This window comes from Lichenostomus cassidix, unplaced genomic scaffold, assembly GCF_008360975.1.
Source record: "Lichenostomus cassidix isolate B80296 unplaced genomic scaffold, HeHo_3.0 HiC_scaffold_40, whole genome shotgun sequence".
Classification (NCBI taxonomy): Eukaryota; Metazoa; Chordata; class Aves; order Passeriformes; family Meliphagidae; genus Lichenostomus; species Lichenostomus cassidix.
The window spans coordinates 1,632,325-1,647,614 of NW_028147459.1; the positions used below are offsets into that span (position 1 = coordinate 1,632,325).

The window sequence follows — 15,290 nt, forward strand, 5'->3', positions numbered from 1 at the left end:
CATTGGCCGCGCGGAGCGGAAAAGGCGGATCGGAGCGGCGGGGAAGATGGCGGCGCTGGTGAGGGCGCTGCGGGCGCTGCGGGCGATGCCGGCCGGGGCGCGGGGCAGGGCGGCGGGAGCTCCCGGCGCCGTGGCGCTGCCCAGGCCGCTCGGCGAGGAGCACGAGGAGGAGCCCATGCTGGTGGCGCAGAGGAAGGTGAGCGGGCAAGGGCACGGCGGGGGGGCGGGGCCTGAGGGGGCGGAGCCGAGGTGGGATGGGAGTGGGCGTGGTCTCTGGTGGGTGGGCGTGGTTTCATTAAAATGGGCGTGGCTTTGGTGGGCGTGGCTCTCTTCGGGGCGTGGCCTCAAGGAGCTCATTAATCACACTCAACGAGCGGGAGCGGCTTGTGATGAGGGTCTCGGCCCGGGTTTAATTAGGGGATTGATTAATTAATTAGGGGAGGGGTCTCCAGAGGTCCTCAGGTGTGCCCAGGAGTGCTCAGGAGTGCTCAGGAGTGCTCAGGTGTCCCCAGGCATCCCCAGGTGTGATGCCCAGGTGTGCTCAGGCATCCCCAGGTGTCCCCAGGTGTGCCCGGGCATCCCCAGGTGTGCTCAGGTGTGATGCCCAGGTGTCCCCAGGTGTCCCCAGGAGTGCTCAGGTGTCCCCACACATCCCCAGGTGCTCCCAGGTGTGCTCAGGTGCGCTCAGGTGTCCCCAGGTGTGCTCAGATGTGATGCCCAGGTGTCCCCAGGTGTGCTCAGGTGTGACCCAGCTGTCCCCAGCTGTCCCCAGGCATCCCCAGGCGTCCCCAGGTGTGCCCAGGTGCCTCCAGGTGTGCCCAGGTGTGCTCAGCTGTCCCCAGGTGTGATGCCCAGGTTGGCCCACGGGTCCCCAGGTGTATCAAGGTGTCCCCAGCTGTCCCCAGGTATCCCCAGGTGTGCCCAGATGTGCTCAGCTGTCCCCAGGTGTGATGCTCAGGTGTGCTCAGGTGTCCCCAGCTGTCCCCAGGTGTCCCCAGGTGCGCTCAGGTGTGATGCTCAGGTGTGCTCAGGTGTCCCCAGGTATCCCCAGGTGTCCCCAGGTGTATCAAGGTGTCCCTAGCTGTCCCCAGGTGCGCTCAGGTGTCTGTCCCTCCTCCCCCAGAACCCTGACTATCACGGTTTCTCGGCTGACCCCGCTGCCGACGCTCTCAACATGCGCGCAGCGTTCCTCGCGGGGATCTCTGTCGCCATCGTGCTGGGAGCTGTGTTCGTGCACTACCTGCCCGACTACGGGTCCGTGCCGCTGGGGGCTGGGGGGTTTGGGGTTTGGGGCTGGGGGCTGTGGATATGGGGTCTGGGGGCTGGGGGTCTGTGACTCTGGGGGTCTGGGGGGCTGGGGCTGGGGGTTTGGGACTCTATGGGGTCTGGGGTCTGTGGCTGTGGGGTTTGTGACTCTGGGGGTCTGGGGGTCTGTGGGTCTGGGGGCTGTGGGGCTGTGGGGCTGGGGTTTGGGGGCTGGGGGTCTGGGGGGCTGGGGTTTTGTGGATCTGGGGGCTTGGGGTCTGTGGGGCTGGGGTTTGTGGGTTTGGGGTCTGTGGGTCTGTGACTCTGTGACTCTGGGGGTTTGGGGCTGGGGGTGTGTGAATCTGGGGGTCTGTGGGGCTGGGGGTCTGTGACTCTGGGGTCTGGGGTCTGGGGCTGTGGGTCTGTAGGGCTGGGGGTCTGTGGGGCTGTGGGGCTGGGGTTTGGGGGTCTCTGACTCTGGGGTCTGTGGGTCTGGGGGCTTTGGGGCTGGGGAGATGTGGGGCTGGAGGATATATGGGATTTGGGGGATTTATGGGGTTTGGGGGATTGATGGGAGCTGGGGGATCTATGGGGTTTGGGGTTTATGGGGTTTGGGGTTTCTCTATGGGGTTTGGGGGGCATCTATGGGGCTGGGGGATCTGTGGGGCTGGGGGGGGGTCTGTGACTCTGGGGGTCTGTGGGGCTGGGGTCCCACCCTGGAGCTCCCCCTGGGGTTAATTGGGGAGGGGGTAGGGATTTTGGGGGTCCTGGTTGGGGTTTTGGGGTTTTGGGGTTCTGGGGGGTTTGTGGGTGTGGTGGAATCCTCCAGGGAGTTTTTTAGGATCCCCCGAGGGGATTTGGGGTCACTTTGGGACGTGAGTGACCCAAATTGGGGTCAGTTTGGGACGTGAGTGACCCGAGTTGGGGTCAGTTTGGGACGTGAGTGACCCGAGTTGGGGTCAGTCTGGGACGTGGGTGACCCGAGTTGGGGTCAGTTTGGGATTTGGGGTCAGTTTGGGACATGAGTGACCAAAATTGGGGTCAGTTTGGGATTTGGGGTCAGTTTGGGACATGAATGACCCAAATTGGGGTCAGTTTGGGATGTGAGTGACCCAAGTTGGGGTCAGTTGGGGACATGGGTGACCCGAACTGGGGTCAGTTTGGGATTTGGGGTCAGTTTGGGACGTGAGTGACCCAAACTGGGGTCAGTTTGGGACACGGGTGACCCAAGCTGTGGTCAGCTGGTGCCATGGTGACCCAAACTGGGGTCAGTTTGGGACATGGGTGACCCGAGCTGTGGTCAGCTGGTGCCATGGTGACCCAAACTGGGGTCAGTTTAGGACACGGGTGACCCGAGCTGTGGTCAGCTGGTGCCATGGTGAACCCCCCCGCTGTCCCCTGTCCCCACTGTCCCCGCTGTCCCCAGGCTGCAGCAGTGGGCTCGGCGGGAGGCTGAGCGGCAGGTGAGGGACAGAGAGCGCCGAGGAGTTCCTCTGCTCACCTCCAACTACTATGACCCTGCGCGGCTGGCCCTGCCGCCTGAGTGACCTCAGGACACCAAACTGTCCCCAAGAGTGACCCCTGGACCCCAAACTGTCCCCAAGAGTGATCCCTGGATGGCCAGCTGTCCCCAAGAGTGACCCTGGACACCAAACTGTCCCTTGGACACCCAACTGTCCCCCTGGAGTGACCCTGGACACCAAACTGTCCCCAAGAGTCACCCTGGATGGCCAGCTGTTCCCTCTGAGTGACCCCCAACTGTCCCCCTGGAGTGACCCTGGACACCCAACTGTCCCCTGGAGTGACCCTGGATGGCCAGCTATGCCCTGGACACCCAGCTGTCCCCAAGAGTGACCCCCAACTGTCCTCTGGAGTGACCCCAGGATGGCCAGTTGTTCCCTCTGAGTGACCCCTGGATGCCAAACTGTCCCCTGGACACCCAACTGTCCCCCTGGAGTGACCCTGGATGGCCAGCTGTCCCCCCTGAGTGACCCCTGGATGGCCAGCTGTCCCCTGGACACCAAATTATCCCCCCAGAGTGACCCCTGGATGGCCAGCTGTCCCCTGGAGTGACCCTGGATGGCCAGCTGTGCCCTGGACACCCAGCTGTCCCCAAGAGTGACCCCCAACTGTCCCCTGGATGGCCAGCTGTCCCCTCTGAGTGACCCCTGGATGGCCTGCTGTCCCCTGGACACCAAACTGTCCCCCCAGAGTGACCCCTGGACACCCAGTTGTCCCCCAGGAGTGACCCCTGGATGCCAAACTGTCCCCTGGACACCCAGCTGTCCCCCCAAAGTGACCCCTGGATGGCCAGCTGTCCCTCAGAGTGACCTCAGGATAGCCAGCTGTCCCATCTGAGTGACCCCTGGACACCCAAGTGACCCCTGGATGACCAGCTGTCCCATCTGAGTGACCCCTGGATGCCAAATTGTCACCCAGAATGACCTCAGGATGCCCAACTGTCCCTCTGAATGACCCCAGAACACCCAACTGTCCCTTCTGGGTGACCCCTGGATGCCCAGCTGTCCCCCAGAGTGACCCCTGGACACCAAACTGTCCCCTGGCCACCCAGCTGTCCCCCAGAGTGACCTGAGACCCCCCGAGTCCCTCCAGGGTCCCCACGGCTCGCTGTCGGGTTGAAATAAATTAGTTTTTTTCCCCCAAATCTCAGTGTTGGGTTTTTATTATTGGGGGAGAGAATGGACTACAACTCCCGGCAGGCATTGCGGCCGCGTGACGTCATCAGCTAGCGACGGCGCCGGTGCGATTTGTCGCCCCGAGAGCCGCTGGTGGCCAATAAATGGGTCCTGGTTGCCCATCGAGCCACCCGGGGTGCTTATAAAGCACTCACAGAGTTATTTTAAAGAGTTTAAATCCGGTTTATTGAGTTTTACGATTTATTCATTGGTTCCTACAACCGCACGGAAACCTCTCTTAGGTTCATTTATCCCTTCCTACGCCCCTAGATCTTCCCCAGGGGCTTCTCTATGCCCCCCAAGGACCCCTAGAGCCCCAAAACCCCTCCGGAAATCCCAAAAATCCCCGGAAATCCCAAACATCCCCGATAATCCCGGTAATCCCCGCGCGCGCCGCCATTCCCAGCCCCGTGTCCCCTCCCGGCCACCGTCGGGCCCTGTGACGTCACCACGCCGCCTCATTCCGTATGCACGCACAGGGGGCGTGGCCTAGCCATCCGGGCCCTGCGGCAGCAAGGGGGCGTGGCCAGCCGGGGCGCGCCCGCCCAATCCCCTTGGCGGCTGAGGCGGGGCGGGCGGTGGCGGGAGGGAACGACCAATCAGCGCGCGGTTCCTATCGGAGCCCACCAATAGGAGCGCGCGGTGGGCGTGGCCAACCGCGGTCCGGGAGGGGGCGGCGGGTGGCAGCGGCCGCGGCCGCCATCTTGTCGCGGAGGAGCCGAGCGGAGCGGGCGGGACCCGGCGGCGGGGCCTGGACAGCGACATTGGTGCGGGGCTCGGGGACGGCCCGGGGCGCCCCGGCGGGGCTCCCGGCATGGGGGGCGGTGAGGGGAGGCGCCGGGGTGGGTGGGTCCGGTTGTGGCGGGGGAGAAGGGGGGTTGAGGCCTGAGGAGGGCGGGGAGGCTGTGAGGGGAAGCGGCCGCTCCCTGAGGGCGGTGAGGGTGAGGAGCGCGGCCTGGTTCACCTCAGGGACCCCCGGGGATGGGAGAGACTCCCGGGGCTGGGGGAATCCGGTTAATGAGGAATTTCAGCTAAAAGTGGGGAAGCGGCCGCTCCCTGAGGGGAGCCAGGCCGAGCTCCTCTGCCTCAGCGCCCTCAGAGACCCCCGAGGCTGGGAGAGACCCTCGGGGATGGGGAACGGCCGCTGGGAGACCCCCGGGGCTGGGGGAATCCGGTTAATGGGGAATTTGCGCTAAAAGTGGGGAAGCGGCCGCTCCCTGAGGGTTCTGGGGGAGAGGAGCGCGGCCTGGTTCACCTCAGAGACCCCCGGGGATGGGAGATAACCCCGGGGATGGGAGGGACCCTCGGGGATGGGAGAGACCCCCGGGGTTGGGGAGCGGCCGCTGGGAGATCCCCGGGGCTGGGGAATCCGGTTAATGAGAAATTTCAGCTAAAAGTGGGGAAGCGGCCGCTCCCTGAGGGTTCTGAGGGAGAGGAGCGCGGCCTGGCTTCCCTCAGAGACCCCCGGGAATGGGAGATAACCCCGGGGCTGGGAGAGACCCCCGGGGATGGGGGAATCCGGTTAATGAGAAATTTCAGTTAAAAGTCAGGGTGAGGAGCTGGGCCTGGCTCCCCTCAGGGACCCCCGGGGATGGGAGAGACCCTCGGCGCTGGGGAATCCGGTTAATGGGGAAGTTGTGCTCAAAGTGTCCCCAAAATCGGGATTCCCTCAGCGGGTGGGATCTCCTCAGAGGGACCCTCGGGACCCCCAGAGCCTCGGGGTGGGGGCGATGGGGGTGCCGTGGGTGTCCCCTCAGTGTCATCTTCCCTGTCCCCAAGTGTCCCAGTGCCACCCTCACTGTCCCCAAGTGTCCCTCTGTCCCCCTCAGTGCCACCCTCTCTGTCCCCAAGTGTCGCTTTGTCTCCTCAGTGCCACCCTGCCTGTCCCCAAGTGTTGCTCTGTCCCCCCCAGTGCCATCCTCCCTGTCCCCCGATGTCCCCAAGTGTCCCTCTGCCCCCCTCAGTGCCATTCTCCCTGTCCCCCAATGTCTCTCTGCCCCCCTCAGTGCCCTCCTCCTTGTCCCCAAATGTCCCCCTATCCACCCTTCAGCATCATCCGCTGTCCCGCTCCACCCCTCGGTGTCCCCCATTGTCACCCTGTGCATCCCTGGTGTCACCTGCTGTCTCACCTGGTGTTCCTGCGCGGTGACCTCGGTCACCCTCTCTATCTCCAGTGTCACCTGGTGTCCTGCCTGGTGTCACCCTCTCCATCCGTGGTGTCACCTGGTGTCACCCTGCATCACTCTTTCCATCCCTGGTGTCCTGCCTGGTGTCACCCTCTCCATCCCCGGTGTCACCTGGTGTCCTGCCTGGTGTCCCTTGGTGTCACCCTCTCCATCCCTGGTGTCACCTGGTGTCCTGCCTGGTGTCCCTTGGTGTCACCCTCTCCATCCCTGGTGTCACCTGGTGTCCTGCCTGGTGTCACCATCCATCCTCTGGTGTCATCTGGTGTCACCCTCTGTATCCCCGGTGACACCTGGTGTCCTGCCCAGTGTCACCCTCTCCCTCCCTGGTGTCACCTGGTGTCACCCTCTCTATTCCCAGTGTCACTTGGTGTCCTGCCTACTGTCACCCTCTCTATCCCCGGTGTCACCTGGTGTCACCCTGCATCACTCTTTCCATCCCTGGTGTCCTGCCTGGTGTCACGTGGTGTCACCTTCTCCATCCCCGGTGTCACCTGGTGTCACCCTGTCCATCCGTGGTGTCACCCAGTGTCACCCTGCATCACTCTTTCCATCCCTAGTGTCACCCTCTCCATCCCTAGTGTCACCTGGTGTCCTGCCTGGTGTCACCTTCTCCATCCCTAGTGTCACCCTCTCTATCCCTGGTGTCACCTGGTGTCCTGCCTGGTGTCACCCTCCATCCCTGGTGTCACCTGGTGTCCTGCCTGGTGTCACCCTCCATCCCTGGTGTCACCTGGTGTCCTGCCTGGTGTCACCCTCCATCGCCGGTGTCACCCTCTCCATCCCTGGTGTCACCTGGTGTCCTGCCTGGTGTCACCCTCCATCGCCGGTGTCACCTGGTGTCACCCTCTCCATCCCTGGTGTCACCTGGTGTCACTCTGCCTCACTCTTTCCATCCCTGCTGCTCCCTCATGTCACTCAGTGCCACCATCCGGTGTCACCTCCCATCCTGCTCTGGTGACATTCCCTGTCCCTGCTGCCACCCCGTGTGTTACCGTGTCCCCCTCAGTGCCACCAAGTGTCACCCACTGCTGTCGGTGTCACTTTTTGCTCCCAGCATCTCTGCCAGTGTCCCCCTGTCCCCTGCTGTCCCCGTGTGACCCTGGCTGTCTTCTGTCCCCAAATGTCCAGCTGACTCCTGGGAGTCCCCTGTCCCCAAATGTCCAGTTCCCTGCTGTCCCCAAATGTCCAGTTCCCTGCTGTCCCCTGTCCCCAAATGTCCAGCTCCCTGCTGTCCCCAAATGTCCAGTTCTCTGCTGTCCCCTGTCCCCAGATGTCCAGCTCCCCTGTGCCCCCGGGTGTCCCCTGACCCTATCCTTGTCCCCGGGTGTCCCCTGACCCTGTCCTTGTGCCTAGATGTCCATCTCCCCTGCGTCTGCAGATGTCCCTTGACCCTGTCCTTGTCCCCAGCTGTCCCCTGTCCTTGCCCCCAGCCATCCCCAGCTGTCCCCTGGCCCTGTCCTTGTCCCCAGCTGTTCCCTGGCCCTGTTCTTGTCCCTAGCTGTCCCTTGGCACTGTCCCTGTCCCCAGCTGTCCCTGACGCTGTCTGTCCCTGTCCCCAGCTGTCCCCTGACCCTGTCCCTGTCCCCAGATGTCCCCTGACCCTGTCCCCTGTCCCCAGCTGTCTCCAGCTGTCCCCTGACGCTGTCCCTGTCCCCAGCTGTCCAGTTCCTGTCTGTCCCTGTCCCCAGCTGTCCCCAGCTGTCTGTCCCTGTCCCCAGCTGTCCCTGACGCTGTCCCTGTCCCTGTCCCCAGCTGTCCCCAGCTGTCCCCAGCTGTCCCTGACACTGTCTGTCCCTGACCCTGACCCTGTCCCCAGCTGTCCCCAGCTGTCCCTGACGCTGTCTGTCCCTGTCCCCAGCTGTCCCCAGCTGTCTGTCCCTGTCCCCAGATGTCCCCAGCTGTCCCCAGCTGTCTGTCCCTGTCCCCAGATGTCCCCAGCTGTCCCCAGCTGTCCCTGACGCTGTCTGTCCCTGTCCCCAGCTGTCCCTGACACTGTCTGTCCCTGTCCCCAGCTGTCCCCAGCTGTCCCTGACGCTGTCCCTGTCCCTGTCCCCAGATGTCCAGCTCCCCGCTGTCCAAGAAGCGCCGCGTCTCTGGGTCAGAGCCACCGACGGGCTCCAGCCGTGCCCCTGTCCCCGCCGTGTCCCCAAGCGTCACCCCCACCAACGTGAGTGTCACCCGGGGGACTCGGGGGGGATTGTCACCCTCTGGGGAGAGCCTGGCGCCGCTTCTGGGGTCATTGTCACCTGCGTGGCTCTGGGAGCTGCTGCTGCGGGCGGGATGTCACCTGGGTGTCACCTGTGGTCATTCAGTGTCACCTGGGTGTCACCTGGGGTCACTCAGTGTCACCTGGGTGTCACCTGTGGTCATTCAATGTCACCTGGGTGTCACCTGGGTGTCACCTGGGGTCACTCGGTGTCACCTGGGTGTCACCTGGGGTCACTCGGTGTCACCTGTGTGTCACCTGGGGTCACACAGAGTCACCTGGGTGTCACCTGAGGTCACTCAGTGTCACCTGTGGTCATTCAGTGTCACCTGGATGTCACCTGGGTGTCACCTGGGTGACGTGTGCCCCTCGATGTCCCCACCACTGTCACCTTGCTGGTGACATTTATTTGTCACTTGCTGTCCCCTGGGGTCCCTCTTTGGCACCCCAGTGTCCCCAATGCCACCCTGGGGGTGTCACTGTCACCTCGGAGTGACAAACCCCCCTGTCCCCAATGTACCCCACCACAAGCAGTGTCACTGTCACCTCAGAGTGACACAACCCAATGTCCCCAATGTCCCCAGTGCCACCTGTCACCTCAGGGTGGCAAACACCTCAGTCCCCAATGTCCTCAATGTCCCCAATGCCACCCCCAGGATGTCACTGTCACCTCAGAGTGACACAACCCAGTGTCCCACCACAAACAGTGTCACCCCCAGAGTGTCACTGTCACCTCACAGTGACACCCCCCACTGCCACCCCACCTCAATCCCCTCCCAGCCTGACCCAGCCCCAGTGCCACCCCATGTCCCCTCGCTGTCACCCCCTGATGTCCCCTCAGTGCCACCCCCATGTCCCCTCGGTGCCACCCTGGTGTCCCCTCGGTGACACCCCCATATCCCCTCAGTGCCACCTCCTGGTGTCCCCTCAGTGCCACCCCCATGTCCCCTCGCTGCCACCCTGGTATGTCCCTTTGGTGCCACCCCGGTGTCCCCTGGGTGTCACGGCTGTCCCCTCGGTGCCACCCCCACGTCCCCTTGGTGTCACGGCTGTCCCCTCGGTGCCACCCCCACGTCCCCTCGGTGTCCCCTGGGTGCCACCCTGTTGTCCCCTGGGTGTCACGGCTGTCCCCACGTGTCCCCAGGGAATGGCGAAGAACGGGGCTGAGGCCGAGATCGACGAGGGGCTCTACTCCCGCCAGCTGTGAGTGCTTTGGGGGCTCCTGGGGGGATTTTGGGGTTTGTTCAGGGATTTTGGGGTTTGTTCAGGGGGTTTGGGGTTCATATGGGTTTGGGGTTTTGTGAGTTTTGGGTTTAATCCCCATAGATTTGGGGTTTTTGTGAATTTATGGTTTAATTCTCTTGGATTTGGGGTTTTTGTGGATTTGGGGTTTTTGTGGATTTGGGGTTCAATCCTCATGGATTTGGGGTTCCCTGTGGGTTTGGGATTCCCTGTGGGTTTGGGATTCCCTGTGGATTTGGGGTTTTTATGGATTTAGGGTTCACTGCTCATGGATTTGGGGTTTTTGTGAGTTTTGGGTTCAATCCTCATGGATTTGGGGTTTTTATGAGTTTAGGGTTCAATCCTCATGGATTTGGGATTCCCTATGGATTTGGGGTTTTTATGGATTTAGAGTTCAATCTTCCTGGATTTAGGGTTTTTATGGATTTGGGGGTTTATAAACTTAGGGTTCAATCCTCTTGGATTTGGGGTTTTTATGAGTTTTGGGTTCAATCTTCCTGGATTTGGGGTTCCCTGTGGGTTTGGGGTTTGTTTCAGGGGGTTTGGGGTTCCCTGTGGGGTTGGGGGGTTTGTTCAGGGGGTTTGGGGTTTTTGTGAATTTAGGGCTCAATCCTCTTGGATTTGGGGTTTTTATGAGGTTAGGGTTTAATCCCTATGGATTTGGGGTTTTTGTGAATTTATGGTTTAATTCTCTTGGATTTGGGGTTTTTGTGGATTTTGGGTTTTTATGAGTTTGGGGTTCAATGCTCATGGATTTGGGGTTCCCTATGGGTTTGGGGTTCCCTGTGGATTTGGGGTTTTTATGGATTTAGGGTTCACTGCTCATGGATTTGGGGTTTTTGTGAGTTTTGGGTTCACTGCTCATGGATTTGGGGTTTTTATGAGTTTAGGGCTCAATCCTCATGGATTTGGGGTCTTTGTGAATTGATGATTTAATTCTCTTGGATTTAGGGTTTTTGTGGATTTAGGTTTCAATCTCCCTGGATTTGGGGTTCCCTGTGGGTTTGGGGTTTGTTCCAGGGGGGTTTGGGGTCTCCTGGGGGTTATGGGGTTTATATGGGTTTGGGATTCCCTGTGGATTTGGTGTTTTTGTGAGTTTGGGGTTCAGTACTTGTGGATTTGGGGTTTTTATGAGTTCAGAGTTCAATCCTCATGGATTTGGGGTTTTTATGAGTTTAGGGCTCAATCCTCGTGGATTTGGGGTTTTTGCGAGTTTATGGTTTAATTTTCTAGGATTTGGGGTTTCTGTGAGTTTTGGGTTCCATCTTCATGGGTTTGGGATTCCCTGTGGATTTGGGGTTTTTATGAATTTAGGGCTCAATCTTCCTGGATTTGGGGTTTTTATGGATTGGGGTTTTTAGGAACTTAGGGCTCAATCCTCATGGATTTGGGGTTTTTATGAGTTTAGGGCTCAATCCCCATAGATTTGGGAATCCCTACACCCTCAATGGGCTGGAAATACCAAGATTAGGATCCCACTAACCTTTTAGGGTCCTCAAACCCCAAATTTTTCCCCTTAGGAGTGTTGAGATCCTTTCTAGAGGATCCCCAGTTTGGGGTTTTTACCAATTTACCTTTCAATCCCTACAAATTTGGGATTCCCTACACCCTCATTAGGTTCCAAACATTAGGATCACAACCCCACTGACCTTTTAGGATCCCCAAAAACCCCAAATATTTCCCCCTAGGGGTGTTAAGGTTCCTTCTAGAATATCTACAATTTGGGGTTTTTACGAATTTAGTTTTCAATCCGCACGAATTTGGGATTTTCACTAATTAACCTCTCAAACCCTATAAATTTGAGACCCAACAGGTCAGAAATCTCAATTTTAAAACCCCACTGACCATTTAGGTCCAAAACCTCCGAAAAAACCCCCCAAAAAACTGCAAAAAACCTCCAAAATTTCCCCAAAAAATCCCCAAAAAACCCCAAAATTTCCCCAAAAACCCTCAAATTTCCCCAAAAAACCCCCAAATTCCTCAATTAAAAACCCTCAATTTCAAAACCCCCAATTTCCAAAACCCTCAATTCCCCCAAACCTCAAATTCCCCCAAAACCTCAATTTTCCCAACCCTCACCCCAAAACCCCCAAATTTCCCAAAACCTCAAATTTCAAAACCAAATCTCCCAAAAAACCCTCAAATTTCCAAAACCCCAAATTTTCCCCAAACCCCCAAACCCCAAAACCCCAATTCCAAAACCCCCAACTTCAAAAACCCTCAAATTCCCCAAACCCCAAATTCCCTAAAACCCTCAAATTTCCCCCAAAACCCTCAATTTCCCGAAACCCTCAAATTCCCCCCAAAAACTCTCAAATTTCCCCCAAAAACTCCCAAATTTCCCCAAAAACCCTCAAATTTCCCCCAAAAACCCTCAAATTTCCCCAAAAACCCTCAAATTTCCCCCAAAAAACCCTCAAATTTCCCCAAAAAACCCTCAAATTTCCCCAAAAACCCCCAAATTTCCCCAAAAAACCCTCAAATTTCCCCCAAAAACCCCCAAATTTCCCAAAGGCGGTGAGGATTTGGGAATTTTGGGAATTTTGGGGAAATTTTGGGGAAAATTTTGGTTTTCGTTGAATTTCCCAGAAATTTCGGGAAAAATTTGGGGAATTTTGGGAAAAAAATGGAGGAATTTCAGTGAAAATGGAGAAATTTGGATAAAATTTGGGGAATTTTGAGGGAATTTGAGAGAATTTTGGGGGAAATCTTTTTGGGTGATTTTTTGGGTGATTTTTTTTTTTAGTTTTTGGTGATTTTTTTGGGGGATTTTTTGTTAGCGAAAAGAATTTTTTTGGTGATTTTTAGGGAATTTTTTTTTTGGAATGATTTTCTTGTGATTTTTAGGAATTTTTTTTCCTGGAATTTCCCCCGCAGGTACGTTCTGGGCCACGAGGCCATGAAGAGGATGCAGACCTCCAACGTGCTGGTGTCGGGGCTGCGCGGGCTGGGCGTGGAGGTGGCCAAGAACCTGGTGCTGGGGGGAGTCAAATCTGTCACCCTGCACGACCCCAGCCCTGCCTGCTGGGCTGACCTGGCCTCCCAGGTGAGAGGTTTGGGGAAATTTGGGGGTTTTGGGGGAAATTTGGGAAATTTTGGGGGGTTTTATGGGGGAAATTAGTGGTTTTTCGCAGTTTTTTGGGGGTTTTAGGGGGATTTTGAGGGTTTTTTGGGGAAATTTGAGGGTTTTCGGGGAAAATTTGGGGTGTTTTTGGGGTTTTTTGGGGGAATTTGAGGGTTTTTGGGAAAATTTTGGGATTATTTTGGGAAATTTGGGGTTTTTTTGGGGATTTTGGGGGTTTTCGCAGTTTTTTGGGGGGATTTTGGGGGAAATCTGTCACTGGGCGTGGAGGTGGCCAAGAACCTGGTGCTGGGGGGAGTCAAATCTGTCACCCTGCACGACCCCAGCCCTGCCTGCTGGGCTGACCTGGCCTCCCAGGTGAGATTTGGGGGAAATTTGGGAAAATTTGGGGGAAAATTTGGGGTTTTTTGCAGTTTTTTTGGTGGTTTTAGGGGGATTTTTGGCGGTTTTTTGGGGGAATTTGAGGGTTTTCGGGGAAAATTTGGGGTGTTTTTGGGGTTTTTTGGGGGAATTTGAGGGTTTTTGGGAAAATTTTGGGATTATTTTGGGAAATTTGGGGTTTTTTTGGGGATTTTGGGGGTTTTCGCAGTTTTTTGGGGGGATTTTGGGGGAAATCTGTCACTGGGCGTGGAGGTGGCCAAGAACCTGGTGCTGGGGGGAGTCAAATCTGTCACCCTGCACGACCCCAGCCCTGCCTGCTGGGCTGACCTGGCCTCCCAGGTGAGAGTTTGGGGGAAATTTGGGGAGTTTTAGGTTTTTTTGGGGGTTTTTTGGAAATTTTTGGGGATTTTATGGGGGAAATTTGGTGGTTTTTCGCAGTTTTTTGGGGGTTTTAGGGGGATTTTTGGGGGTTTTTTTGGGGAATTTGAGGGTTTTCGGGGAAATTTGGGGTGTTGGGGTTTATTGGGGAAATTTTGGGGAAATTTGGGATTTTGGGAGAAATTTGGGGGATTTGGGTGAATTTTAAGTGGATTTTAGGGGATTTTGGGAGAAATTTGGGGGTTTTTAGGGGGATTTTGAGTGGATTTTAGGGGATTTTGGGAGGATTTTAGGGGATTCTGAGTGGATTTTAGGGGATTTTGGGAGGATTTTAGGGGATTCTGGGTGGAATTTAGGGCATTTTGGGAGACATTTGGGGGATTTTGGGTGGAATTTGAGGATTTTGGGGAATTTTGGGGTATTTTGTGGAATTTTGGGGGGATTTTGGGGGTTTTTGCAGTTTTTTGGGGGATTTTGGGGAAATCTGTCACTGGGCGTGGAGGTGGCCAAGAACCTGGTGCTGGGGGAGTCAAATCTGTCACCCTGCACGACCCCAGCCCTGCCTGCTGGGCTGACCTGGCCTCCCAGGTGAGAGTTTGGGGAAATTTGGGGAGTTTTAGGTTTTTTTGGGGGTTTTTTGGAAATTTTTGGGGATTTTATGGGGGAAATTTGGTGGTTTTTCGCAGTTTTTTGGGGGTTTTGGGGGATTTTTGCGGTTTTGGGGGGAATTCGAGGGTTTTTGGGGGAAATTTGAGGGGTTTTTGGGAAAAATTTGGGATAATTTTGGGAAATTTGGTGGTTTTGGGGGGATTTTGGGGTTTTTTGGGGGATTTTGGGGGAAATCTGTCCCTGGGCGTGGAGGTGGCCAAGAACCTGGTGCTGGGGGGAGTCAAATCTGTCACCCTGCACGACCCCAGCCCTGCCTGCTGGGCTGACCTGGCCTCCCAGGTGAGAGGTTGGGGAAATTTGGGAAATTTTGGGGAAAATTTGGCTTTTTTTGGGGGGTTTTGGGTTTTCTTTGTAGTTTTTTTGGGGAATTTGGGGTTTTTTGGGGATTTTGGGGAAATCTGTCACTGGGCGTGGAGGTGGCCCTGCCTGCTGGGCTGACCTGGCCTCCCAGGTGAGATTTGGGGGAAATTTGGGAAATTTTGGGGGAAAATTTGGGGTTTTTTGCAGTTTTTTTGGGGATTTTCGGGGGAAATTTGGCGGTTTTTTGGGGGAATTTGAGGGTTTTCGGGGGAAATTTGGGGTGTTTTTGGGGTTTATTGGGGAAATTTTGGGGTTTTTAGGGAATTTTGGGGTTTTTTTGGGGGAATTTTGGAGGAATTTTTGGGGTTTTTTGGGAAATTTGGGGGAAATTTGGAGAAATTTTGGGGAAATTTCAGGGGTTTTGGGGGAAATTTTGGGGGAATCTGTCACCCTGCACGACCCCAGCCCCGCTTGCTGGGCTGACCTGGCCTCCCAGGTGAGAGTTTGGGGGATTTGGGGGAAAATTTGGGGTTTTTTGGGAAATTTTGGGGGTTTTTTGCAGTTTTTTGGGGGTTTAGATTTTTTGCGGTTTTTGGGGGAATTTGAGGGTTTTTGGGGGGGAAATTTGAGGGTTTTTTGGGGAATTTGAGGGTTTTGGGGAAATTTTGGGGATTTTTTGGGGAAAATTTGGGGTTTTTTGTGGGATTTTTTGGGGAATTTGGGGTTTTTTGGGATTTTGGGGTTTTTGGGTGGAATTTTGGGGTTTTGGGGTTTTTTGGGGTTTTTTTGAGGGATTTTGGGGTGTTTGGGGTGGAAATTTGGGGTTTTTTGGGGAATTTTGGGGGAAATTTGGGGATTTTTGGGGAATTTTGGGATTTTTTTGGGAATTTTGGGGAATTTGAGAG

General features: G+C 56.6%; 2 protein-coding genes and 1 long non-coding RNA gene across 6 annotated transcripts in view; 2 read left to right on the top strand and 1 right to left on the bottom strand.

Annotated features, from left to right (window-relative positions):
* The first annotated feature begins 7 nt into the window (after positions 1–7).
* NDUFB11 (NADH:ubiquinone oxidoreductase subunit B11) lies at positions 8–3,910 on the top strand. Its single transcript, XM_085046586.1, has 7 exons — positions 8–196; positions 1,124–1,254; positions 2,672–2,793; positions 2,937–2,992; positions 3,120–3,314; positions 3,365–3,489; positions 3,831–3,910. Exons 1-3 carry the CDS (start codon positions 47–49, stop codon positions 2,790–2,792), a joined length of 402 nt encoding a protein of 133 aa, XP_084902712.1. The 5' UTR covers positions 8–46; the 3' UTR covers position 2,793; positions 2,937–2,992; positions 3,120–3,314; positions 3,365–3,489; positions 3,831–3,910.
* On the bottom strand, positions 2,798–3,836 carry LOC146422485 (uncharacterized). Of its 4 annotated transcripts, XR_014848152.1 has the most exons (5): positions 3,754–3,836; positions 3,446–3,576; positions 3,190–3,332; positions 3,029–3,064; positions 2,798–2,887 (listed from the first exon to the last, which is right to left on the bottom strand). It is a non-coding gene; the product is annotated as an uncharacterized LOC146422485 (long non-coding RNA). The 4 variants fall into 4 exon arrangements; XR_014848153.1 differs by lacking the exon at positions 3,029–3,064 and having other exon boundaries at positions 2,808–2,887; positions 3,207–3,332; XR_014848154.1 differs by lacking the exon at positions 3,029–3,064 and having other exon boundaries at positions 2,835–2,899.
* A 670-nt stretch (positions 3,911–4,580) lies between the features above and the next one.
* Positions 4,581–15,290, top strand: part of LOC146422486 (ubiquitin-like modifier-activating enzyme 1) — a 51,715-nt gene continuing 41,005 nt past the window's right edge. Inside the window, exons 1-4 of the mRNA XM_085046606.1 lie at positions 4,581–4,708; positions 8,184–8,294; positions 9,478–9,536; positions 12,453–12,621. Of these exons, the coding sequence (XP_084902732.1) occupies positions 8,184–8,294; positions 9,478–9,536; positions 12,453–12,621 (339 nt within the window). The 5' untranslated portion in view covers positions 4,581–4,708. The remainder of the gene's footprint in view (positions 4,709–8,183; positions 8,295–9,477; positions 9,537–12,452; positions 12,622–15,290) is intronic.

Bases quoted from the DNA above. Each gene is read 5' to 3' on its own strand.
- NDUFB11 (XM_085046586.1), top strand. From the start codon at position 47: ATGGCGGCGCTGGTGAGGGCGCTGCGGGCGCTGCGGGCGATGCCGGCC. The intron at 197-1,123 runs GTGAGCGGGCAA...CTCCTCCCCCAG, and splicing joins TGCTGGTGGCGCAGAGGAAG to AACCCTGACTATCACGGTTT. The intron at 1,255-2,671 runs GTCCGTGCCGCT...CGCTGTCCCCAG, and splicing joins CACTACCTGCCCGACTACGG to GCTGCAGCAGTGGGCTCGGC.